Below are 27,620 nucleotides of genomic sequence, written 5' to 3' on the forward strand. Positions count from 1 at the left end.
CTCCCCAAACCCCTTACCTGGAATCACTCCCTCTCTTTCCTTAACACATCAGCCTGTAAACTGCCCCATCCTGTAAAGACACATCCCAGCAGAATGCACGTTACAGGGACGTGATCTAGACAATGAGCTGCTTAAAGGCAGTGACATCTTGTTCCTTCTTCAGCTGTTAAGTTCACATTTCTCCCCAAACTGCTCACGGGCAAAGAACTCAAAAAGGATATATGTTGCTGAAAAACTGGGCTAAAACCACTGAAAGCAAACCAAACGGGGTGAGAATTACTTGTTTCTGGTTGAGCTGCTTTTTCTTTCTTAGCACTACTGCCGCTGGGATGGGATCGCTTCCGGATCATGGACATGAGGGATCTTTGGGAGAAAGAAGAAGAATAACAGGAGGTTACTGGGTGCTTGATGATCCAAGAAATAAAATGTACTGATTCAAAATAATCAGTAAAAATCCAATTCTTCTCAAGGTACGTAAATGCCAGAATTTAGAAGCCTATTTACCACTTTTAGTAAGTTATTAAACTTTTCATCACTTTAGGGAAGAGAAAGATGTCTCATTCCTTTCTGCATGAAACCATCTAATTATTCAAAGCAAATTAATGACTCAAAGAAGGGGGCCACTATAATTACCAATATGACGCAAAGTAAAACAAATACAGAAAACAGTGTCAATATCCATACCCCAAGTTCAGAAACAGCCATCTATGTAATACATTTGAGGGAAAGGGAAGGCTGAAAGAATTAGGGGATGCTCTCAGTAAATATCTATTTGTGAAATATGGGCATAAAAACCTCTGAATCTGAATGACACAGACCAGATACTTAAGGGATAAAATACATTTAGACCACAGTCTCTCTGGCCCATGTTTTTTTTGTTTTTGTTTTTTAATTTTTTTTTTTCAACGTTTATTTATTTTTGGGACAGAGAGAGACAGAGCATGAACGGGGGAGGGGCAGAGAGAGAGGGAGACACAGAATCGGAAACAGGCTCCAGGCTCTGAGCCATCAGCCCAGAGCCCGACGCGGGGCTCGAACTCACAGACCGCGAGATCGTGACCTGGCTGAAGTCGGACGCTTAACCGACTGCGCCACCCAGGCGCCCCTCTGGCCCATGTTTTTAACATCTGTACAAAATCCAAATCATGACAAATTTGACATTAAAATTTTAAGATCTCCATGTAATAAAAGATACCATAAAGAATAAAAAAGAAACTCTACAGATCAATGAGAAAAAGCAGGCAATCCTACAGAAAAAATCGACAGAAGCCTTGAAACTCCATAAATGAAGAGGTCCTAACTTCCCAAACACATACAGAAAAAGTGCTTGACTTCATTAGTGACTAGGAAAACACAAATGAAACCCACACCGGTTTAGTTACACTGTCACCAAATGGGCAAGAAACGCTAAGTCTGATAATATCAAGCGTTGGTAGGTTTGTGGAATAACAGGAAGTCTCAAACTGAAGACAGTGTAGTAACTGACAATACCACTTCGGAAAACTGGCATCATCCTGTGGAGCTGAAGATACACACATTCTAGGAGCCAGCGATTCCACTTCCGTGGATCTTACAGAAATGCAAGCCCTTGTACACCAGGATGCACGTACGAGAACGTTCATGTAGAATTTCCATAATTTCCTTGAACTGGTAATAACGCAAATGTCTATAAGCACCATAATGGATAAGCACACGGAGACATTCATAAAATGGATTATGTATCCATGAATATGGATGAAGTTCAGCTACACAAGATAACACGGATGAATCTTGCAAAATAACGTAGAGTAAAAAGAACGAGACTCAAATGCAGACAGAAAAATTCTAATCATATAGTCAGGGAAAAAAACCCATATGTATATTTATAGGAGCTTAGGGATATATATGTAGGCAAGAAATTTTTTTTCTTTCAAAAACGGATAAAAGGATAAGACTGTAGGCCAGTGTTTTTCTATTTCTTGATTTGGATGGTGAACACATGGGCGTTCGCTTTATATTACTTTTAAACTGTAAATACGTTGGTGCACACTTCTATATATGTTATCATTCCCCCTCAAAATAGTTTACCAAAAAAACCAAATGGACCGAGAATTCTTGAATTCCTTCAACTACATTATCAATGTCCTCTGTGTGATAAACTGGATTGGACACAATAGTCCTGAGGAGGCCAAGCTGGGAAGGCACAGTGTTGCCTCTAGGAAAAGGGATGCCTGGGCACACACAGCAATACTTGGCTGAGGACAGAACAACTCAGTGTTTCCTAATGACCGTAACTTTTCAGATGTTTCTATTTCTTACTTCTGCCTTTAGATTTATTATTAATCCTCAAACTGCCTTTTATGAAAACTCCCAAACACACTGAACAGTCTCTCGCAAAGCACGGTCAAAAGAAAGCACTACGTTCTGCTTTACCCTGTGAGGCTTTCAGAACTTACCAACTGGAAAAAATCAGTCAGTGGACTTTTGACTTCATTTAGTTTGTCTTCTTTGGACTCACGGTGGCCCCAAATGGAATTAAATTATTTTCACAAGGAGTTAGAAATCCTTATTTACCCAGAACTTTAAAACAAGCATATTTTATTCCAAAAGTTGGGAGAAATGAAATAATGCAAACTTTTTTTGCTCATTTTTCCCATTTTGTGACTGAGGGCAAGGGATATTCGATGTCTAAGGGTCAACATTCCACGGCAGAGCGGGGCTTGGAGAGGGTTGTCCCCAGGTGGGGGCCTCCCCTTACTCTCTCACAACACTCTGTAATGAACCCATTTCTGGTTCTGAAATTTTCAGTGTTGAATTATCATACGTAAAGATTACAAAGCAGGAAGTTATTTGTACTGTTCGAAATATCTGTGTATATTTACATAAATGAAGTAAAGCACCTAAGTAGATGAGAGAAAGCATTAACTTTAACTATTCCGAATTGAAGTATAGTTGGGAGACTTATATGGTACCCAGAGAAGCATCATCCGTAATATTAAAAAAGAGCCCTCTGTCAAGACGGGGCTTAGGTTACAGATAAAGTAGGTCTCCCAGGCCAGATGAGAACACCAGGACAAGGCATTTGGGACCAATAATCCAAACCTCTGGCTAAAACTGCCCCATTTCACAGCCAGTTCAACTGAATGCATAAAAGCTTCAAGCAAGAGCTCCCAAACACTGAATGGTTCAGTGGAAGGCATCGACCTTGAAATTCTTTAATAAGTGTTTCTCATGCCCACTGTGATAGTTAATTTTGAGTCAGTCTGATTGGGTCATGAGGTATTCAGATATGGGGTCAAACATTATTCTGGGTGTTTCTGTGAGGGTTTTTGGATAAGACTAACATTTAGATTGGAAGCCTGAGTAAAGCAAACTGCTGTCAGTAATGTGGGTGGGCATCAGTTGAAGGCCTCAATAGAACAAAAGGGTGACCACTGCCCAAGTAAGACAGAATTCCTTCTGCCCTCTGGCCTTGAAATTAGGATGTCTGCTGTTTCCTGCTTCCAGACTCAGACTGAAACACTGCCTCTTCCTAGGTCTGGAGGCTGACTGACCTTCAGACTGAAACCACAGCCTAGGCTCTCCTTGTTGGCTCTCTTTCCAACCCACCCCGGGACTTGTCATAGTCCATAATCATGTGAACCAATTCCTTGGAATAAATCTTTTATGTGAATGTATATGATGTATACACATACATGTACATAGGTATATACACACACCCCTACAGGTTCTGTTTCTCTGGAGAATGCCGACTAATACACCAATACACCCAACTCTTCCCCGTGAGCCATGCCTGCCCAGGACCTCTCCTGCGTTCACTACTGCCTATAAAACATGACCAACGTATGCCTTCTTCCTCACTTTCCTCTCTCCCACCTGTCCCCTGGGTCAAAGGAGCAGGCCCTAGTCTTTTTTTTTTTTTCTGCTTTCATTTATATCCATGATCTATGTCGGGGTAAAACAAATGGCTGAGGAACAAAGTTAGAAAACCTTGATTTGTGGATTCAAAGTCCAGTGAAACTCAATACAAATGCAAATATATTTCTTTGACAAGAAAGTACTCCTTACAAAAAAAAAAATTTCTTTCTACTGAGAAATTACATCTTACACTACTTAAGTTCATCTTATAATAAAAATCATTCATGTTATTCAATGGAAATTTTCTTTAAAGGGCCTTATAAAAAAGAGCTCATGCTTTAGACATACATAGTCTGAATCCTACATTCATTTCTCAGTATAACTATAAAGTGCTCTTTGGGAAAATACTCTATTTAGGTTACACTTTACTTTTAATTCCAAGGGCTTCAAGATTTGTTAGACTAAAAATTAAAGGCCAACGGCAAGACTATAATCACTTTCTTCACAATTCTCCCTCCTCGTAGACAGAAGGCACCTTTCTTATCGGCTCAAAATTCTACACCTTAGAGAAAGATCAAAGTGATGAATTTCCTATTTTAAATGTCAAATTCAGAATATCTCCAACAGATTTAGCTACCCAGGGCAGAAAAGAATTTAAAATACCTGAAATTCTTTCAATTGACTCTCGGACCGATCACATGTAAAAATTATTTTGCCTTGACTACTTCAATGGCTTAAAGTAGATTATGTCATCCTCTACTCAGTAAGGAAAACTAATGAGAATCTTCTTAAAAGGCAAAGTCCCATTTTCATAGTCATGTGGGAGGAAAATGCTATACTTTCTATTCAGACGGAGCAGCAAAGGTGCAAAGCGTGAATAAATGGCCTCTCCGGGTGAAAGGATTAAACAAAACACATGAGTTAATGAAAGGTAAAAAAAAAAAAAAAAACAAAAAAAACAAAAAACAAAAAACAAACAAAAAAAAACCGCTAGCAAAATTTTAAATTCCGTTTGTTCCAGAATAAATTATACAGAAGCAGCTAGCATCGTGACATGAGGAGGTAAGCTGTCACCAGGGCAAACAGGTTGTCTGACGTAATGCGGGGTGTCAGAATGAAGCACCAGCCGTAAAGGAGGCGATATCTGACTCTAGGGTCTATTGTGCTTAATTCAGGCACTCGGGACCATCAAGTCAGCTCAGGCTTCAGAAAAAGTGAATTCTTGTCTGCACAGATGATTCTCTATCACAAGAACGTAAACGTAATATCTTCTTCTTATGGAACGTTCTTCTCTCGGCATTATTAAAGGTTTAAATGTGAGGTTAGGGATAAAACATAATGAGCACTTTTAGCTTAATTACTAGTCTGTGACAATTACTACGGATAAATTTTTGTTTCATTTAGTACTTTGATTTTTAAAGTAAATGAATAAACCGGAGCTTTTCAAATTCAGATCAGGATGCGAAAAGGGAAAAACACCCGAGAAAGGCTCAAAATTTCTTGGTCTTCCGCTTAACGGAAATCCCAGCATCGTGGAGTGAAATTTTACAACTGAAGCATCCGACTTTTTACACAAATGTCTTGGCTCCTGGGTTTGGGACATCCACGTGGAATCGGAACATCCCGGGCAGGAGAACAGGGTAGGCCACAGGAATGTCTCTGCCCTTTCTATATAGATTACAAGACGGGAGTGATACATCGGCCTTTGCAAAAATCTGCTGAGAGAAGTACCAGCTGATAAGTTTCAGTGTTTCTGAGTTTTTACTACCCACTCCTCCAATGAGGCAAAGACAGCAGTTTGCTTGTTTGTGAAGAAGGGCTACCGCTCACATCAACTTCAGGTTCTCAGACAAGGCAGGGCATTGATGCCAAGAGGTCCTCCCGCAGGCGCTTACCGGATGGGGTTGGGAGGAGGAGGGGGAAGCGGCGGTGGAGGCGGCGGCGGCGGAGGTACCGAATTCTCGGACTGGTTCACCCGCTTCTGGAGCTCATCAACTGCACAGAGAGCAAGCGTTCAGAAAAGAGCCGAAACGGGCAACTTAACACAACACCTTTTCCCCACAGAGATGAAAACACACGGCCTCTCTCAAAATCAAGTTCCTTCTATTCGGGCAAAGTTAGAAATCTCAGTAGGAAACTGCAGAACGTCTTAACATGTTTATGCTCCAGGCTGCCCCCGCTAATGCGAGAGAGGCCTTACATAGGTTACAAGAAAACATGACTGTCTTGTGGCTACAAATACAACTATGGGAAAGAAAAATAAACTCAGGACAATGCTGGATGGGCGGGGAGTAAGGACCGAGTAGGCTGAAGAAATATTTGTTAAAACGGAATGCCACTCAAACACTAAGAAATTGTTAATACTGGACTTTTAAAATGTATAGACCGGGCATTAATTTTAAAGATGGCATTCAGTATGAATTTGAATAGCACCCTTTCCCCCACCACTTAATGTCCTTCAAAAATTGCAAATCCTCGAGTTCTTGATTTTAGCCAGACTCAGACTCTCAAAGGTCTGTTAACTTCAGAAACTGTTTGCAAAAAGCGAAGGAGCATTCTGGAAATACAATTTATCCCTTCGATGCATTCACGTCATGAACGAAACAGGTATTTAAGCGCCAACAGTGTGAAAGGGTCCATGCTTGGTGCTGTGCAAAGACACAGATTCTGAGTTCAAGAAGCTCGAGTTCAATGTGTACCACAGATGCGAATACCTCTAACGTGGGCTCTGATAGGCTCTAGGCACTGAATACTGTTTGGACTCAGGAATGGCTCTCTCTGTCCCCAGCCAGTCCTCTCTCCGTGAATGACTGCACCCCCAGTGATCTGCCTATTTGTTTCTACATATATAACCAAGCTGGTTTTGGCCACAGGCTGCCTGGGTATTCATTTAAAAAGAATGGAATACTTCTTAATTTTAGATCGAATTAAAAAGATAAATTGTGGTTCATTTTCATTGTGGGTTAGAAAGCACTGAATCCTTTTTAAAGGGAAAAAAAAGCCTACATGGTTCTTCCATACAGATTTCAAAATTCTAGTATAAAATTAACCGAAAAGCTGAAGTGAATATTGAAGCTGTTATAAAAGGGAATGGCCTGCCTCCTTAAATCACCTACCTTCCGACAGAAACTTATTACTTATCCCTGTGGAATAATCCAATTCACACATTCCTGTCAAGCCTTCTTAGAACTGACTGAATAAATCCTTTGATTTAAATATCCCCTGGTGTTTTAAAAGTTTTTCCACTTAATATACATATTGTTGCCCATTTTATTGTTGGCTGTGATACTGAAAGTATTAGTTCATGGGTATAATTAGACACCAAACACGAGGGCTGTATGAACCTTTAAAGTTGAATTCTTCTTAGAAACGCGCCCTAAAATGAACAACGTACGAACTCCACGAACACTCCTATCTGAAGCCCTGAGAAATGCTGAAATGTTGGTCTTCTCATATTAGCGGTATCTTTTGTCTCTTAATTCTGTATGTGAAGCTCACGAACACGGAGTCCAAAAAAGAGGCCTAAGGGCTCGCGGATCATTGGAGAACAGTGGCCATTCGACTCAACTGCAGTCACTTGCGTATTCAAGCACTGGGCAAGGGTTCTGGACTAGCTACCGGCCCGGCCTGGGGCTGGGCGTGGGGAATTCACAGACTGTTAAGACGCGGGAGCCCACTTGATGCTTTTACCGGAATGCTTTAAATCTCTGGCTTTCTCCTCAGAATTTTGGTATTTCAATTCCAATTCCTTTTTATCTTCTTCCAGAAGCCCCAGCTGCTGTTTAAGGTTGCGTATCTCTCTGTGGAGAGCTCCGTTTTCTAGCTGTTCCTCTAAGTCTTTCACCTGGAATTTATAAACAGAACTTTACAGTCTTTCCTTTGTCAAGCAAAAATGAAGGGGAAAAACATCATTGTTTCCCTTTACTTTCCAATTCATGGCAAAGAGATTCCAATCCATCCTAAAAACCACCCAAATCCTAGAGTACAGTCAATACTTGAAATACCAGCTACGTGAGTCGATATAAATTTATTGGAGACTTAATATCCCAGATAATTAAATGTGTAAACATGGCTCAAAAAGGTAAAATAATACCTATGAAATTCATTTAAAACAGATTATTACTTTCATACCCATTTTCAAGAGAACATTAAAGTAGCATGAAAAAGAACCCTTGGGGGACAATTAGGTAACAAGTATCAAAAACCTTTAAAAAAAAAAAAAAGGAAGAAAGAGGGGTGCCTGGGTGGTTCAGCTGGTTAAGCGACCGACTCTTGAATTTGGCTCAGGTCATGATTCCCAGGCTGTGGGATCGAGTTCCCAGGCTTAAGATTCTTTCTGTCTGGGGGCGCCTGGGTGGCTCAGTCAGTTGAGCATCTGACTTTGGCTCAGGTCACGATCTCACAGCTCGTGAGTTCGAGCCCCGCGTCGGGCTCTGCTGACAGCTCAGAGCCTGGAGTCTGCTTCGGGTTCTGTGTCTCCCTCTCTCTCTCTCTCTCTCTCTCTGCCCCTAACCCACTCACATTCTGTCTCTGTCTCTCTCAAAAATAAATATTAAAAAAAATTTAAGATTTTTTTCTCTCTGCCCCTCCTCCCATTCATGCATGCTCGCTCTCTCTCTCTCTAAAATAAGAAAGAAAAGAGAAGAAAGAAAGACCAGTTGATTCAGAAATACTACTTTTAAAATTTGCCTTAAAGAAATAGTAAGTTGGGGTGCCTGGGTGGCTCAATTCGTTATGTGTTTGACTCTTGAGATCGGCCCAGGTCACGATCTTGCAGTTTGTGAGATTGAGCCCTGCGTCAGGATCTGTGCTGCTAGTACAGAATCTACCTGGGATTCTCTCTCTCTCCTTCTCTCTCTTCCCCTCACCCACTCGCTCATGCAGGCTCTCTTTTCCTCTCTCTCTCAAAATAAATAAACTTTACAAAAATCTTAAAAAAAAAAAAAAGAAATAGTAAGATACGTATTCAAGTATGTTCACTACAGTGTTCTTAGTAACAGGGAAGAATTGAAAATAAATATCCACCAATATTATCGATTTAAGGAATCATAGCGTGTTCACTAAATGAGGTCCTATATACAACCATTTAAAATCACACAGCTCACTACACACTGACACAGGATGATACGTTACCAGCTGGAAAAAAAAAATCAGATTGTAGAACAGTATGCATGGTATTATTCCATTTAAACTACCTTCATAAAATTCTCTATTTGCATAAAGCTTGGATAGGTACCAAAATATGGAATTCTTGGGTAATCTTCATTTCTTCTTTAACTTGTACCGCATTTTAAAAGTTTGTTCATTAGATGAAGTATGTGTTGTTCTCATCATCGTGAAAACAACACAGCGTTGAAAAGATTGCTGGGAAGTCTGCAGGGGATCCCACAGACAGGGGAGAGCTATTTAAGACCACACGCATGAAAGACCACCCAGAGGAAGTATATATTCTAACGTAACCGCCTTACAAGTCCTGATTGCTACAGCTGCATTCACAATGTGCTCAAATTTAGTATCACCTATTCTCTCTTCCTACCCCGACAAGGTAGAGATACAGTGGCTGAATCCCACACCTCACGTCAATTCGGTGGGCTCTAGGCCCATGTTATTTACTAAATGCGCTAACTACAACTAGTAAGACTTTTCAAAACTGAGACAATTCCAACACGAGCTGAATGAACATAACCCTTCTTTTATCCTCCCTCTCTTTATGTGAAATGGTAATTCCTGCATGTGGGGACCAAAAGAAAAAAAGAAAAAAATTCTCTCCTCCCCGCTCTATTCCCTAGCTCTCCTCCCAGGGGCAACCGCTGCCACTCTCCACTCATCTGGAGGTTCTACGCATACACCAACATTCCTCACTGAGGGGGAAAAAAAAAATCAACTCTGCCTCATGACCAACTTTGTAAAAACTCCAGAAACTTCCGAGGATTAAACGTCAATATTATCGCTGAGAGAGACTTTGACAGGTGATGATAAAACGGCAGCCAACAACCTTTTCTTCACAAACGAGGTACGCTGTGAGTAGTATAAATATTGATGTAATTTTTCTTAAGTGGTTTCTTTAACTTCACAGTCTTTGTTCCACCTCTTCGCCTGCCCACCCCTCCCGCCTCCTCTCTCTCACCTACCGGGATGACGATCTTTTCTGCCTGGCGCAGGAAGGTGGGCTGTGTCTGCTGGAATCGCTCCACTCGAACAAAATGAAATAACCACTTGGGAAGTCTTTAAACATATATATTTGTGCGAGTTTTACAAAATCGGAAATTTTCTCTAAGCAAACAATTACTACTAACATGGACGCTCCCTCCCTCTTTGAACAAAACGCATGCCTTCCAATGAGCTCTCCGAGACAAACACACTTCTCGCGGTGTATGCGGTCTCCAGAAACACAATCAACTCGCAGATGTCCCAACCGTGCTTTCTGGGCCTTAACCAAGCTCTTTTCGAGTGCTCTCTCTTTCCCTCGTTTCTTCAGTCCTTTGGACAGTTTAAAGATCATTATGAAGTCTGGGATAGTGTGCTCTACATCTTCAATTGGGCACTAAATTAACTTCATTTGCTGGTGACATTTTTCTAAAAAACGAGAAGACTGGAAAGACTCACTAATGCCAAGGAGGGAACTCTATCTAGGTGACCGCATTGAGCCCTCTCTTGCAGGTTGGTGTGTATCCAGACTCCAGAAGAAAATCTGTTACCTTTTTCTGATGCTGAATTCTCTCTTCTTCAAGTTGCTGGACAAGTTTTGCATTTTCTTCTAAAGCTTTCAACAGCTGCTGGTCGGGGGCAGAGCTCTGCAGCAGAAGATGGCTCTGTCTCTTGAGCTTGTTCTGTTCGATGAACATCTGTAAAAGGGAAGGACAAAAAGATATATGTGCCAATCAATCTCGAGTATCTCCCCAACCGAAACCAGAGCAACAGGAAAGCACATGGAGCTTCTGTTAAAAAATTAAAGGCGGGACGCCTGGGTGGCTCAGTCGGCTGACCATCTGACTCTTAAGTTTTGGCTCAGGTCATGATCCCGTGGTTTTCGAGATCGAGCCCCACGTCAGGCTCTGCACTGACAGGGTGGAGCCTGCTTAGGGTTCTCTCTCCTTCTCTCTCTGCCCCTCCCCCACTTGTGTTTTTTCTCTCTCTCTCTCTCTCTTTCTCAAAAATAAATAAATAAACATTTTTTAAAAAGTTAAAGACGATTGCTGAATGGTACAGTATCATAATTCTAGAAGTAATGACCCCTATGATTTCAACCATAACTTTGATGCTGTCTTCAAGGACTTTCACCCTTGCCCCAATTAGGCATATATGCAATAAATGAGTCTTATTTTATACCTCAGTTTTTCATTGTTTTATTGTTTTAAAATACATTAATACTTAATAGTCTTGACTAATAGTTATCAAGAACTTATCTTATACCAAGTACTCTACTAAATATTTTATACGTGTTATTTTAATCCTTACATAAATCCTATGAGTTAAATACTTCTTCCTTGAATAGCTAAAGTTTACTAACACTATGTGATAGATGCGGTGTTGATTTCACACGTATCACATCATCTAATCCCTAGAACAACACTGTCAAGTAGATGCTATTAGTATCTCATTTTTACTAATAAGGTAACTGAAGTCAGAGAGGTTAAGCAACTTTCCCAAAAACACATGAAAGTGGCAAAACCAGGATTTAAGCTAAGATCTGTCTGATTCCGAGGCCTAAGCTCTCAACCACCTGGCTAATCTCCTTCCTCTGATATTTACTAAACCTAATGTTTTGTTTTCAACCAATTAGCTTTTCCCCAGTGATAAAAGTAGTTAAGTTAGGGGGGTCAAGAAGAAATGGGAAAAGGTACATTAATGTTTACTGGCCACTTTACTAAGCAACTTACATACATTATTCATCTAGTCTTCACAAGGTTACATTTTTGAATACGACATTATTCTCTATGAACCTGTTGCTTCTTTTCCTTAATATCCCTCCACACGTTAGCCACCAGGTGATTCTACACATGAGATGTTTCATAAACTCTGAAATCAGGCCCATGTTATTATAGTAGAGATTCAGAGCTTCAGATTCTTTTTTTTTTTAATTTTTTTAATGTTTTATTTACTTTTGAGACAGTGAGAGACACAGCATGAACAGGGGAGGGGCAGAGAGAGGGAGACACAGAATCCGAAACAGGCTCCAGGCTCTGAGCTGTCAGCACAGAGCCCGACGCGGGGCTCGAACTCACAGACTGCGAGATCATGACCTGAGCCGAAGTCGGCCGCTTAACCGACTGAGCCACCCAGGCGCCCCCAGAGTTTGAGATTCTTAAAGGCATTTGAAAGTAAAACTGGCATTCGCCTTCCACCAGACAGCTCATTCCTGTGTAAGAATGGAATGTGCCGAGGAGGCGTGAGGGAATGGGCGTGTGTACACACGCATAGGTGCTGCGCACCAGGACGGTGAGGTCAGAGGCATCGCCGTGCTAGGGAAGAGCCATCCAGGTTTGGCATCTGAAACCAGCAGTATAATCGAAATGAGCTATTCTGAGTTACAGAATTACACTAATGTTTTAAGGCATTTTTCCCCTCTTAAAACATTATTATTATTATTATTATCATTATTAATGTTTTAAGGCATCTTCCCCTCTTAAAACTTTTTACTATTATTATAGTAATGTTTAAGGCATCTTCCACCCTTAAAACATTATTATTATTATTATTATTATTATTATTATTGCTATTATTACTATTACAGTAATGTTTTAAGCCATTTTTCCCCTCTTAAAACTTAACTTGATTGGGGTCCCTTGCCGGTGTCTTAGCAAATACCTTAGAGAGGAAACAGGAAGGCCTGAAAATAGCAGCCAGAGTCACTGAGTTCTCTGGCTTTCCGGCAAGTGAGGGCTTTTCCCAAGAGTGCTTGGTGGCCAGGAGCAGAAAGAGAGGCAGCAGTTGGTGTGGGCGACCAGGACAGAGCCGGTGAATTCAGCAGACGAACAGTGCCGGGCACAGGCCACTGTCATCAGTCAAGGCACGGCTGTGTCCCTCTCACTGCACTGCTTCTCTGAGCTCCCGTCCTCTCTTGGGGGAAAGACACAGCTCTCCTTCCCTACACAGCACTCAGGAAAACTTGTTCAAATTTACATGATCAAAAATAATCTCAACTTGGTTCTTTTGAAAAGAAAAGGTGAAGATTATGTCTTGGGGATGTTAATAATGTGAATTTCTTTCTCAAAACCCTGTAACAATCCCCAAATAGTAAAAGCATACGATGAAAAGAACATACAGAAAATAAATTCCCCTAGGTAACGATGGGAACGTGAAAAGACTTAGTCTGACTTTTTCTAGACTTTAAGACACTAACATGAAATATTCTACACAATGCCTTCTAACGATGTGTTTGAAGGAAATTGAGTGACCAAACGCCTATGACTTTGGCTTTTAACTATGATAAGAACTTGACAGCTAGGGTTAGGGAGGTTAGTCTCTTATCACACAAACATAGATTCCAGAATTTTGGAGGAATTTCATAAATTTTTTCAAAGAATTAAAAAGAGAAGAAACGCTTGTGTCATTAATATATAATTCATTCTTTCCAGAAGAATATTAAATATCACCTGAGTTGTCTGGGAGAAGAACAGAACCGATTACACAACAGTCCCCTAGTATATCCAGACTACACTTGGAATGAGGCACCCATGCTTTCCAATAAGGAAAACTACACTGACTAGCAAGAAACACTATATTCAAAAAGTACAGGAAAATCTTTCATTAAAAACTAAAATTACATCGGAGCACTTGGGTGGCTTAGTCAGTTAAGTGTCCGACTCTTGATTTCAGTTCAGGCCATGATCTCATAGTTTGTAAGATCAAGCCCCACATCAAGCTCTGTGCTGATAACATGGCGCCTGCTGGAGATTCTCTCCCTCCCTCTCTCTCTGCCCCTCCCCTGATCACCCGCATGTACTCTCTCTCTAAGTAAATAAATAAACTTTAAAAAAAGAAAAAATACTGTTTCTATTCAAAAAATGATGGGGCGCCTGGGTGGCGCAGTCGGTTAAGCGTCCGACTTCAGCCAGGTCACGATCTCGCGGTCCGGGAGTTCGAGCCCCGCGTCAGGCTCTAAGCTGATGGCTCAGAGCCTGGAGCCTGTTTCCGATTCTGTGTCTCCCTCTCTCTCTGCCCCTCCCCCGTTCATGCTCTGTCTCTCTCTGTCCCAAAAATAAATTAAAAAAAAAAATGAAATTACATTGAAGAAAACACAAAAACTTAACACAGGAAGACAACTGGCTGTTTCTTCCTTATTGAGGGAGGGTCCTGTTTTTGTTTCGTTTTTCTATGTGGCCTTTTTTTTCACCCATTTTTTCCATCCCCTCATGCTCCCCTCCCCTCTGGCAACCACCAATCTGTTCTCTGTATTTATGGGTCTGTTTCTGCTTTTGTGTTGGTTTTGTTTAGATTCCACACGTAGGTGAAATCCTATGTGTCTTTCTCTGACTTACTTCACTTAACCTAATACCCTCTAGATCCATCCATGCTGTCACAAATGGCAAGATCTCCTTCTTCTTTATGGCTGAGTAATATTCCCATGTGTGTACGTGCATGTGCATTTTTTTAAAAAGAAATTCTGGTTGTGACCCACTAACTTGCATGCTTATTTATTTTATTTTTGAGAGGGGGGGGGTGCGGCACAGAGAGGTAGGGACACAGAATCCAAAGCAGGCTCCAGACTCTGAGCTGTCAGCACAGAGCTCAACGCAGGCCTCAAACCCACGCACCGTGAGATCATGACCTGAGCTCAAGTCGGACACTTAATTCACTGAGCCACCCGGGTGCCCCCACATGCACTTTTTTTTAATGGACAGGTAGAAGTAGGAGTGTGGAGAAAACTCCCCATTTTTTTACTCTACACATTTTAGAACTGTTTGTATTTTTTACAAGGTATATGCATTCCTTTTGTGGTTAAAAACATGAAGTAAGTTAACTATTGAATTCTAAGGCTCCAGACCTTAAGCTCCAGAAGGGCAGGGGTCATAGCTGCTTCCTTCGCCATTATAGTCCCCCCACCCCCCCATGAGCGCAGACACTGGCTTCTGAAGATGTTTGCTAAATGCACTAAAAACCAAAATGCAAAAGAGTCACTTCTCTTGTTAAATCAAGTCATGCACCGTTGAGCAGTAGTTTTCTGTGGAAAAGCTGAGAATCTGTCAACCGTGCAAAGGGGAAGGTATATGGCTTCCAATCTGACCATATTTTGAAAAAAAAACCAGTTTTCTTCTCGCTATTGTGCACGTCGAATGTAGATACTATAAAAAAACATCGAGCACCACTGCAAGTACTGAGGGCACCAGTAAGTGCCCTTGCTCTCCCTCCTCCCACCTCCGTCTCCTCGTGCCGGGGTCACAGGTCAGCGTCGCGTTTCCGCCCATCACTACCAGGTGAAGGGCAGGGTCCACCACCCATTTTCATATTCTTAGCGGAATCCTGCTTCTCCCGTCTATCTTCTCTGCTGCTGCGTGGCCTTCAAGTTTTCTTCGAGCTGCTTTGTATTCTAATATTGTTCCACGAACAACAGATGTAAAAGTGAAAATGTCTCTCAAAATCAGACGCTGGCATTCGGGTCGAAAACAAGGCAGCCTTTTCAGTTTTACGGTGGAGGCGTCTTCACATCATCCCTACTCTCGCTCCCCCTCGGCTGTTTATCTGGTGCCATTATTTACATCGCTGTAGCTTTTCCGAAGGGCTCTGACACACTTCAATTCTTTTCTCTTTCTTCCAAGTAACAAGAGAACAATTTTTACTCACCTTTCATTAAACTCTCTGAATAAAATGAATCATAATATTTCAAATTGACGTCTCGGACGAAACCTTTTACAGAGTTCATTGCTAGCACAGCTACATTCGAGTGCAGAAAGACTCCTGCACAAAACCATAATCTGATTTTCAAATGTCATTCCCATAACCCCACGCTTTGTCTTCCTTCTATACCTTGGTTACTTCTACCTATGAATGTTTTACATTTCCTTAGCTACTTTCTCGCACAACCTACAGGGCACAGGCAGACTCAAACTGCTTCTAGGTAGATGGAAATCTCGGGCAGACCAGCGCCATATCACAAACTGTTAGAGTTCAGCCAACTGGTGCCTCATCGTTTCCCTGTAAACCAGCCCCAGGGCCATGAAAAACCCAGTGACAACAGGTCAACGAAGGGTGGTCGGAACATGAGAAGCTCAAAGCTTGTCTCTGACACGAGAGGAAAACCATTATTCTGGCGAAAGGCCGAGATAATGGGTATACAGCGTGGCAGTGTTCCACAGCAAGTGGAAGAATCAGCTTATGTAAGGAGATCACCGTCTAGGAGGTGAAGAGAAATACTAACACCATGATACTGTTGTTTGGGTGGTATTGGAGATGGACCCTGGATTCTTAGGGCTTTTTGAAATATACAGGATCCCGTACTCAAGCTGACTTCTCATCGTAAGTTACAGGCATCCCCAAATAGAATTTCTGTCCCTTGTACAGCATGTTACAGTACAAAATCCTGTACCAGGATTGAAGAATCCTGCCATGTGATTTTGAAATCACTTGGCTGAGCCACTAGCAAGCATCACCCATTTTACAGACAGTGAAAGTGAAGCCCCAAGAAGGCTAATACTCTTAAGTCATACGACGAGTGACTGACTGACGTGGCCAAAATTTGAACCCAGATCTACTGACACCACGATCAGGGACCTTGATGCTATTTCATAGCCGCCTCCCTTATTTTAAGTGATAAGTTCTGGGGTGCCTGGCTGGGTCGGTTGGTAGAGCATGCAACTCTTGATCTCTAGATTGTGAGTTTGAGCCCTCATGTTGTGTGTACCGATTACTTAAAAAAATATATTAAAAAATCTTTAGAAACAAAGGGGTGAGTTCTTATTCAATTTCAAAACCTATTCTGGGGGCGCCTGGGTGGCTCAGTCGGTTAAGCGGCCGACTTCAGCTCAGGTCACGGTCTCGCGGTCTGTGAGTTCAAGCCCCGCATCGGGCTCTGGGCTGATGGCTCAGAGCCTGGAGCCTGCTTCCGATTCTGTGTTTCCCTCTCTATCTGCCCCTCCCCCGTTCATGCTCTGTCTCTCTCTGTCTCAAAAATAAATAAATGTTAAAAAAAAAAACAAAAAAAAAAAACCTATTTTGATATGTCATCTCCAAAGTTCTTTAAGAAACAAACATTTAAGGGGCGCCTGGGTGGCGCAGTCGGTTAAGCGTCCGACTTCAGCCAGGTCACGATCTCGCGGTCCGTGAGTTCGAGCCCCGCGTCGGGCTCTGGGCTGATGGCTCGGAGCCTGGAGCCTGTTTCCGATTCTGTGTCTCCCTCTCTCTCTGCCCCTCCCCCGTTCATGCTCTGTCTCTCTCTGTCCCAAAAATAAATAAACATTGAAAAAAAAATTAAAAAAAAAGAAACAAACATTTAAAACTAGGTCTCTGGAGGGGTGCCTGGTTGGCTGAGTCAGTTGAGGTTCTGACTTCGGCTCAGGTCATGATCTCGTGGTTTGTGGGTTCTCTGTGCCCCATGTCGGGCTCGGTGCTGACAGCTCAGAGCCCGGAGCCTGCTTTGGATTCTGTGTCTCCCTCTCTCTCTGCCCCTCCCCTGCTCATGCCCTGTCTCTCTCTCTCTCTCAAAAATAAATAAATGCTTAAAACAATTTTTTAAAAAACGAAAGAACTAGGTCTCTGGATACTTACCTCTTGTGCAAATGACTCCGCCTTCTTTCGAAGGTCCTTCTCCAGTTGCAAGTTAACCTGCATCTCTTCATACTCTTCTACCGCCAGCATGGACACTGAGGAGAGGAGGAAAAGAAATGGACAAGACACAACACAGACTATCAGGAAGATGGGTGAAAAGCGGTGCTGAAGAGCTTCTTTGCATCGGCACGCAAGCACCCTCATCCATTGCTGCTTGGAATATAAACTGATCAAACCTTTTTGGAGGACAACTCGGCGATGTGAATCAAAAATCCAAAACTATTCACGCCCTCTGACTCGACACTTGCACGTTTAGGAAGGTACCGATTCCCCCGAGAGAGCAAATCATGAACACGTCCAGAGGTTAAGCTGCGAGAATGCTCTCGGCATCGCCATAGACAACAGTGAAATCATCCAGATGGTTTCATGGGGGATGACCAGTAGAGTATATAATTTACAAGAAATATGATTCTGCCATCGAAATGACATTGTAGAAGCATATTTCTTGAACCAAAGGACATTCGTGTTATTTTTTTTAAATGAGCTTACTTCCCTTTTTAAAAAGCTACAGATCAACGAGGCCTTTCCCAGAAGACGAAACGTGAGAGGCCAGTGAACGCGTGGAAAGATACTCATCTTCATTAGTAATCAGAGAAATGGAAAGTAAAACCACAGGCACCTTTTTATACTCACAAGGAGGGAACTGGCAAAAATCAAGGAGAGTTACACCAAGTCTGGAGAGGATGAAGAACATGGGAACAAACGCACTGCTAACCAGAATGTAAACCTACTTAGTAAGTCCTCTGGAGTCACGCAGTGGGACAGAGGATAAACTTGTATTTCACGTGGATCTTAGTGAAATGCTTGGATATGTGCGCCAGGAGACGCCTGTGAGAATTTTCATGACCGTCTGACTTGGAATAGCAAAAAACTGGGAAAAAACCTCAAACATCCACCAACAGGATACTGGGTCAATGAATTTTGGTATAGACATAGAATGGCATATTGTGCAGCAGTGAAAATCAACACACCACACCAATGGCCTTCAGCAGGGATAGACCCCACAAACCCAGAAAGTTGCAGAAGCACACACGTGAAGGGATACCATTAATATAAAGTTCAAAAATATGCAAAATTAAACGTGCTGTCTAGAGATATCTACATAGTTGGTAGAACTTATTATAAAGAAAAGAAATGATAAAAATCCAAGGGGTACAAATGGAGACTGATGTTCAGGGTGCTTGTAAAGTACCAGTGGGTAAAGAGATTATTTCTTTGCTGATACTTTCTTCATCTTCCATAAATGTTATAAACACATTTAGCAAACAATTTAACAGAGAGAGAGCTTTCTTTAGATTGGAAGAATATACACAATGTTAATAGCGCTTATCTCTGAACTGTAAACCTTGAAATTTTTTCCCTTTTCCTATTCCTACATGAATCTATACTTTCCACCAAAAAAGTATATTACCTGAATAAAAAGGAAAAAATATATATATGTGTGTATAATATATATAAATATATATAACATAAAAAATATATATACATATGTATACGTATGTATACGTATGTATACGTATACATGTGTATACATATATGTACACACATATACATATGCATATATGTTGTTTTTAAGTATCTTCCATGTTTATAAAGAGAAACAGGCTCAGATCCATTCAGGCCCAGAGTCAGAGCTCTGAATTAAAGAATCAATGCAGGACAGACATCTTCAAAGGCAAGGTCCTGTCAAATAAGAGCAACGTGAAAGCTTTGCTACTTTTTGACATTTTGCAGCCTGTGTTGCTAAATAATGATATAGACAGGCCAGAGGGAGTGATGGCGGTGTTAGAAATTAGGCACAACATAGGTAGATATCACACTAGTCTCTCAATCTGCCTCTGGAGAGGTACTTTCAAGCCCGAGCTGAGTCATATCAATACAATCTTTAAAAAGGCTCTCTTAATGGCTCCTTTCACACAACGTTCCACCAGGACACTTCAGTCCTAACTGACTAAGGACGGGTTTGCCGTGTAATGACATAGAATTTCAAACTCTGTACGCCGTAAATCTACTGCCTTCTCAGAGGAAAGACTAAAAGTCTTACTCAAGTAAAGCAATAGAAGTGGTGGTCTGTGATGTGAATTATAGGTCCCTGAGAGCTAAATAATTTTCAAACCTATTTAAAAAAAGAAATTTCAGGAAGAAAACAGACGGCGGTGAGTATCAGAAGCCCCGGCAAGATAATTGACTCTCTTTTCTATGTCCAGAGCACCATAATACAAAGTGAATTTGCACACATCCTGGCCCTCTTTACTTGGATTCTGAAAGAAATTAGGTTGGTCCTAGTCATGCATTTACATAATCTCTCTCTCTTCCTAGATACAGGGTTCTCTGAAGGCAAGGACCCATGTGATTAACCTTCTTAGAACCCCCTGCTTCTAGCACAGTACGTCAAGACCATTACTATCTTCCTAAATGTGGAGACAGCCGAGCAAATGTCACAGTCTATCACATCTCCCACACTTAACTACGAGGTCCTTCATTTATTCAAAAACCTCAATTCGTGACACAAAGGTGGAGAACCACCACCAATCACAACAGGGAAGGCTGGAAGATTTCCTTTCAGTGTTGTAGCTTCTGAACTAGAAATGAGAGTGAATGGGCGGGGGGGGGGGGGAGGGGAGGGGGGGGACAAAAAGCTCAGAACTGTGTCTACAGAACTCCACTTCAGCATCACTCTCTTGTCCTAAACCAGGGGACATTAAAAAACTGTCCCCGTGAGACTTGACGCTGTGTTTCATTAGCAAGGATTCTGTTTTCTTTAATGGTAGCCTTTGGAGAAATTTCCTTCTCACCATGGGACCAGGTCTGCTTCTCCTGATCAAGAGGTTCATTTTTATGTGATTCGGATACATATCATGAACCTCTCATCATGCTGACAGCCGGACAGCTCAGAGCCAGATTTCAGGCACACAGGCAGGAATGTGCACGACTTCAGAGCAAGCATGTAATCTGTGTATCAATATTTCATTTTACTTTCACCTTGCCCCATTTTCTACATCCTCTCAATTTAAAACTGTATCATATCGGGGCCCCTGAGTGGCTCAGTCAGTTAAGCATCCAACTTCAGCTCAGGTCACGATCTTGCAGTTTGTGGGTTTGAGCCCCGTGTCGGGCTCTGTGCTGACAGCTCAGAGCCTGGAACCTGCTTCAGATTCTGTGTCTCCCTCTCTCTCTGCCCCTCCTCCCCTGCTCTATCTTTCTCTCAAAAATCAACAAACATTAAACAAATTTTAATAAACAAAATCATATCATGTTGCATGTATCTATGTAGATATCCTCATCTCTTTCAGATTAAAAATAACCTACAAAATACATAAATACTAGGGGAGAGCCAATATGGCCATGGTCCCAGGATACCTAGAGACAGAATAGTATTTGGGTTTAAAGTGGGTTGTAATTTCCTCAAGCAAAAGCACTTCCTAGAAGTCCCAAGACTCTAAGGTGGGTGATAAAACAACGGAAAAGAGAGAGACTCATTGCTAGAAATCGGGAAAAAAACACTATTCTTGCTACAAGATATTCTTGCTACAAGAACCTTTAGGCACAAGTATAAAACAACACAAAATGTATGTAAACCAAATAAATTACATATGTATCGGAGAAAAAAGACTGGAAACACGTACCTCTATTGCATTTTTCTAAGACTCTTCTCTGTTCGAGAACTTCTGAATTCAAAACATCTTTTTCTTGTTTAACTTTATTTACCTAAAATTGTGAGATTGCGGGGGAAGGAAACACCCAACATTGTAAAACATGACATATGGCGATGTGCAACACTCAAACTGCTGTCCAACATTCAACACAAAGCTACAATTTAAAGCAGTCATTGGCTTTACCGTGCTGGGCTTTTATTAAGGTCCTTCTTAAAGCCTCAAAGGTAGCTATTTAAGTTAAGATATACATTTGGTAGAGAACTTATTTACAAATTCCAAATGGCACTGGTCCCTAACAATGTAAATGGCTCATATTTTAAAATGCAAAAATCCAACCAGAAAGCACCCAGAAAATAGAGGAATCATTTGGTCTGAGATCCAATACTCAATTTTGGTATTCATTTCAAACTCTGATGACATTTGGCTTAAGTAAAACGTACATTAATTTTTTTAAGTAAAAAAACACCTTAAACCTTGATGACTTTGGGCTTGAGTAAAACACACATGAAAATCTTCCCCCAAAACACATTTCTGAGGTAATTTTGACATCGGTCAATAGGAAAGAATATCATATAGGACCAATTAAAACAAAAAAGAATGTGAAGTTACATGTATCAAAGAGGATAAATCTCAAATGCGCCATATTGAATTTTAAAAAGCAGGTACATTTACATCATTTAAAAACCCTCAAAATACTATTTATTATAGCAAAAGATGTAAATACATGCACTGGAATGATAAACAAGTTTAGAATAATGACTGTTTAGGGAAACAGGGCAGGGAGGGTAGGGATTGCAGTCAGGAAGAAATCCACTGGGATTTTCAAGACTACGTATTAAGCCAGGTAGTAGGGATATGGATATTCGTTATTTTGTTTTTGATACTTTCCACATGTCTGAAATAGTCATAACAAAAATAACTTCCGAAAGGGCTTCCGGTAACACTTCTAAGTGGGAGGGGGCAGGATTATCAGTAAATAATCATAATTAAGGAACAGAGTACATCAAAATGTGTGTCTCTCTCCTATGGTTACAGTTAAGAAACACACTAAGACCGTGGTCCTGGAAAAGGACTGAATCAATCAGCATGCCAGAGCCTGTGAACTGGTTGCTTTTAGTATTAGATTTTGGATTTTGGTTTGAATTAGTAACTGGTGTAAGATCTCCAACAGGAATCCCACTTCTAAAATATCATCACCCTTCTTCTCTCTCATTAGGATGTCTTGCCACAGTAAGGAAACCGGAGCGAGGCTGAAACTGGTGGCCACTGCTTCCCAACATGTCTCCCATGATGGCCCTTCAGAAAACGGTCAGATATGTTGTGCAAACTTAGGTAACTGGATGAGGCTGCCCACTGCAGGGATCGAGGCCTTGGCATTACCTGCAAGCCACCGGAGGGATAGCTAGGTGCTGGAGTGTGTGGGTTTGGAAGCTTGGGCTGCAGAATCTGGGAGCCACTCACTGACACAAGCTAAATCAAGACTGCAGTTCCTCGAAGCGTCGTGCAGAGAAAGGCAATTATGTGCTCCTGTCCCTCAAGACCATTCACACGGAAAAATAAGAAGATTCTCCAAACACCCACTTGAACCCATTCTACCGCCTATCACGTGTGCTTATGTTGGAGGCACACAAGGACAGCCCAACTCGGCCAACCAGCTGAAGGAGAAGCAACACACTTCTTCACCAGCAGCAATAAAGTGGAGGACTTAAACTGCAGGTGCCATTCTTACAAATCTGTCTCACACGGCGAAAGACGGGGGGGCAAAGGGAGAGCTTCATTGCTATTTTGGTGCTTTATTTACTGAGCTAAGTAGTGAGGATACGAATGTTCACGATCTTCTTGTCTACGGTGTTTTGTATGTTTGAAACAGGGGGTAGAAGAGAAGATTAAGATTAGTACACGGTTCTCGTGTCACAAATGAACTCCCAAAGGCAATTTTTTAACTTAGCCGGTCTCCAATGCCCTGAAAACACCAAAAGGCTTGCCCTTCAGGCCTAAGATACGTACTTCTTCAATTACTTCTACAAGTTTGCTCTTGAGATTTTCCAATTCGATGGCTAATATCTTCTTCTCTTCCTGAACAGATACAATTTGATCTCGAAGTTCTGCGTTTTCAAAGCAAAAATAAAGGGGGAAACAAGATCAATGAACTTCTTCTTAAAAGAAGAAATCAATCTTGTCAAAAGAATTGAAAATGCCAGTGCACGTGTAGCTTATGGTCAAGGTTATTTAACAATTAAAACAAAAATGAAGAAGCAGAGAACAATGGAAATCTCATTCTGTGCCCCCATACACAGCCACAGTTATTAATAATTTTATATCTCATGATCTCACCATGTCCTTAAATATACTAGATCATGTTTTCTTTACATTCTATCAAACACATATTTTAGAAAGCTACCTGGCCTTTGAGAAGTAAATTTTTTTAAGATTTCAGGGAAACAAATTAAGGCCCTGTACTAATTTCCTCTTTATTTTAAAATGGCCATAGGCTCTCGTCACAATACAATAGAATAAACAATTGGGCAGCTGATAATTTGCAGATTTTCATTTGCAGAAAAAAATCCTGACCTGCTGCCGGTGGATAGCCCTCAAATACTATTTGAAGTGACTCAAAATACAACCTCTTTGAAAAAGGGTTAATTCTAGTAATTTTCTCTCCAGAGTTTTTGGTGCATGGTCTTAAGTTATTTCATATTTCTGATTATTGGGATTTAACGAAGACTGGATTACCAAGATGGAAATATCAGCAACTGTAAGTGAAAATGTTTTTGGTGGGGCGCCTGGGTGGTGCAGTCGGTTAAGCGTCCGACTTCAGCCAGGTCACGATCTCGCGGTCCGTGAGTTCGAGCCCCGCATCGGGCTCTGGGCTGATGGCTCGGAGCCTGGAGCCTGCTTCCGATTCTGTGTCTCCCTCTCTCTCTGCCCCTCCCCCATTCATGCTCTGTCTCTCTCTGTCCCCAAAATAAATAAACGTTGAAAAAAAAATTAAAAAAAAAAAAAAAAAGAAAATGTTTTTGGTATTAGATGAAAGTTATTTCCACCACTCAAATGTTAAAAAATATATATACACAGCTTAGCACCAAGTACTTAAATTGATACCCAGGCCTACAGTTTTGTGACTTGGTTTTTAACTGCATTTAATTTCTTACCCTTCTCCAAGAACAATAAAAAAAAAAAAAAACCTTCTCTGGGGTTATTTACAAATGGAATCAAACTTTTACATGAACCCAGGTTGAAGGAGTTCTCAGACACTTATTTCAAAATCACGGTCTCCACTGGGTGGCTAATCCTGAAGGAAGAACAAGAGACCAGATCATCCAAGACCTAACAGAAGGGAAAACTAGGAACAAAAGAAAATCCTAGACATTTCTTCTCCTTCTCCAACCATATCAATATTATTATGTCTTAGATTAAGGGGGTGGAGGGTCAGGTAAGGATGGCTTTCTTCTTACTTTTTCCTTCATACTTGCAACTGAAGTTTTATCTGCCCGAGAAACTAACGAGTATTGCTTTTGACATGCGCCGAAGGCTAAAATGCCCCAGAAGCCACTGAGCCCCAGACGGCCTTCCTATATCATTAACATAAACAACGTGTACATATAATTATGTGTGTATATAATCATGGATAAAATTAAGGCATATTTTTAAAATTTTATTTTAGAGAGAATGTACGTGAGTGCGGGAGAGGGACACGGGGAGAGAGAATCTTAAGCAGGTTCTATGCTCGGGCTCAGTGCAGAGCCTGATGCGGGGCTTGATCTCACAACCCTGGGATTGTGACTTGAGCCAAAGTCAAGAATTGGACGCTTAAGTGACTGAGCCACCCAGGTGGCCCCATTCTTTCTTTCACTTAACAAAAATATCTTAACTAGAGTCCATGTTTTTAAGCAGTTTTACAGACTAGCTGTTTCTATCAAGACAGTACTTTCAAAAGCGCCTAATCCCAAACAAGAAAGTCGTAACACACCAATGTCACGTCCTGTCGTGATTCTCAAACCAGGCTACTCCCGGGAACATTTAAATCAGAAATGTCTTGAAGCAGAACCCAAGTTCTAAAGTTCTCCAGTGATTCCAATGTACAACCAGGGCTGAGAAACATTATCAAAAATATGCTCGGTGACTGAGCCAAGAATACCACCTTTGATCTGCTTCTGACACTGGATGGAGACGCAAGTCTCCGCGGCACCCTCTGGATCTGTGCTGGCATCTTCGTCATCGATGTTGATCTCTTCAGTTATTACATCTGGTCCCAGCTTGGCCATGTACAACATGCTGATTCTTTTCAATGTTTTATTTTCTTTATTTAGCTGAGGCAAAATATAAAAACAGTTATTTTAACAGCAGTCAAATGAGTGTCTTGGATTTTTAAACAATAGACAGATTAAGTGTATTTCTGTCTTCCATATTCATCAACATTCACAGCGTGAACTAACAATTAGAAGATTCATTAAGTAAGGTTTTATTTACACTTTTTTAATATTAAACTTATTAAAGTAAGGCCTGATGCCTGGATGACTGCCAGCAGCCTGGGAAAATCCTAGCTATAACTGATAATATAAGAGAACTTAAAATAAAACATCAGCATAGACTTTGTTACGTTAAGTAAGACCTGATGCCTGGATTACAGCCAGCAGCACGGGAAAATGCTAGTTATAACAGATGATATAAGAAGAATTAAGATAAAATACTGGTCTGGATTAAATTGAATTTCAATTTATTTCAATTTAATTAAGGCATTTTGTTTCAAAAAAATGTTTTCTTTGCTGCTATGCATGCCCTGTAAATGTTTGTTAGCTCAGCCCTCTCTCTTCTCTGGACACTGCTACACTCTTCTTCATTGTTCGGCAGGATTGCTACGGGAACAACCATGTTCCCCCAGAGCACGCCCTATCCCTTTGGCCACAGCTAATCAGTCCACAGATTAGGCACACGAGGCCAAGCTTGGTCAGATGGATCCGTTCTCCAGAAATCTGGAGGCTGGAACACGGAGAGGAGTTTCCTTCCACACGTCTGCATGTACAGAAACTATTGGCACCCACATTCCAACTCTGAATTGAGGAATAGAGGAAGGGAGTCCATAGCAAAGCCAAAAACGGAGCTGATGTGTAGAGACAGGCAGAGGAAAATAATGCAGATGGGTTTCCCACAGGGCTCCAGTCCATTCCTGAAATACTCTCCTAGCTCATAGATTCTGTGGGATTCTCCAATATCCCTCACTAACAAATTCCTACTTTTCTTAAGCCAGTTCAAGACGTGTTTCCATCTAGAGTTCTAATAATACACAATGGAAGAAAGCACAAGATATGTTTCTACTATCTCTATAAAAAGTTCCAATTCACAGCAAAGAAAAGAAATCCTAATTCATTAATGTATTTGTTACTCCTTTTGCAGAAATTCATTGCTTTTTAGTTTCAGTTGCTCAATTATCATTGCCTTCTTTGGTTCACGTTTATGTCCATATGAATATTAGTACAAAGCACACACAAAGAGTAAACTTGGAGGAGGGGAGGCGCCCGGGTGGCTCAGTCAGTTAAGCCTCCTACTTCGGCTCCAGTCAGATCTCAGGATTCGTGAGTTTGAGCACGGCATGGGGCACGTCGGATCCTCTGTCTCCCTCTGTCTCTCCCCCCCACTTGCATGTGCGAGCACGCTCTCTCTCTCAAAAATAAACATTAAAAAGAAAAAAAAAAAAAAAAGACTAAACTTGGGTCCAAAGTCCACAGAAGGAAAATACGGTTTTCTCATGTTTTCTCTTCTCAAGACTGCAAAATAAAAGGTCTTCTCTGAACACACGAACATTTAGAGATGAAACCATGTTTCTTTCACTAAGGGCCAATGACCAACACGACAAGTTGTGAATTTCGTAACTGACACTGGAAATTAATACAGAGACCTAGTTCAATGCAAAGCCAACTCCCCTTCTCCACTAATCACCTTATGTCAGAGTAAGCTGTGCTGGTACTTACTTGTCAGGCTTTGGCCCTTCATTTGTGGTAATTAGGACTCCTCAGGGAAAAGCCCAGACCATTGCAACCTGGGAGATCCGATTCTCACCCCAATAACATTGAATCTAAATGTATCTTAAGTAGCCTGGTCTGGAGCACAAGAGGCTTCCCTGACCTCTCTGGGGAGTCAGGAAGAAGCAATTCGTCAGAAATGGCTATGAACCCTTCTGCAGATTCTCCCTGGGAAGCCCAGTGAGTTCTATTCAGAGAATCTGACACTGCCCTTTTCTTCCCTGTCCCCAGCCCACAGTTCGGGCTTCTAGCTCCCCAAGATACATTACAGGATGAAGAACTAGATGGGAGCCCGTCCTCCCTCTCGGCCTCTCTCTCATCGGATGAGACATTCAAGTGAAGA

General features: G+C 41.4%; 1 protein-coding gene across 5 annotated transcripts in view; it reads right to left on the reverse strand.

The window, feature by feature from the left end:
* The window catches only part of SHTN1 (shootin 1), a 102,742-nt gene that overhangs the window by 38,099 nt on the left and 37,023 nt on the right, over window positions 1–27,620 (reverse strand). For all 5 annotated transcript variants that reach the window (XM_047825339.1, XM_047825335.1, XM_047825337.1 and 2 more), the window contains 8 exons: window positions 25,399–25,567; window positions 23,265–23,362; window positions 21,228–21,309; window positions 17,542–17,636; window positions 10,536–10,682; window positions 7,528–7,681; window positions 5,733–5,832; window positions 281–363 (listed from right to left, as the gene is read on the reverse strand). In XM_047825339.1, coding sequence (XP_047681295.1) covers window positions 281–363; window positions 5,733–5,832; window positions 7,528–7,681; window positions 10,536–10,682; window positions 17,542–17,636; window positions 21,228–21,309; window positions 23,265–23,362; window positions 25,399–25,567 — 928 coding nt within the window. The remainder of the gene's footprint in view (window positions 1–280; window positions 364–5,732; window positions 5,833–7,527; window positions 7,682–10,535; window positions 10,683–17,541; window positions 17,637–21,227; window positions 21,310–23,264; window positions 23,363–25,398; window positions 25,568–27,620) is intronic.

Source organism: Prionailurus viverrinus, chromosome D2 (genome assembly GCF_022837055.1).
Source record: "Prionailurus viverrinus isolate Anna chromosome D2, UM_Priviv_1.0, whole genome shotgun sequence".
Taxonomy (NCBI): Eukaryota; Metazoa; Chordata; class Mammalia; order Carnivora; family Felidae; genus Prionailurus; species Prionailurus viverrinus.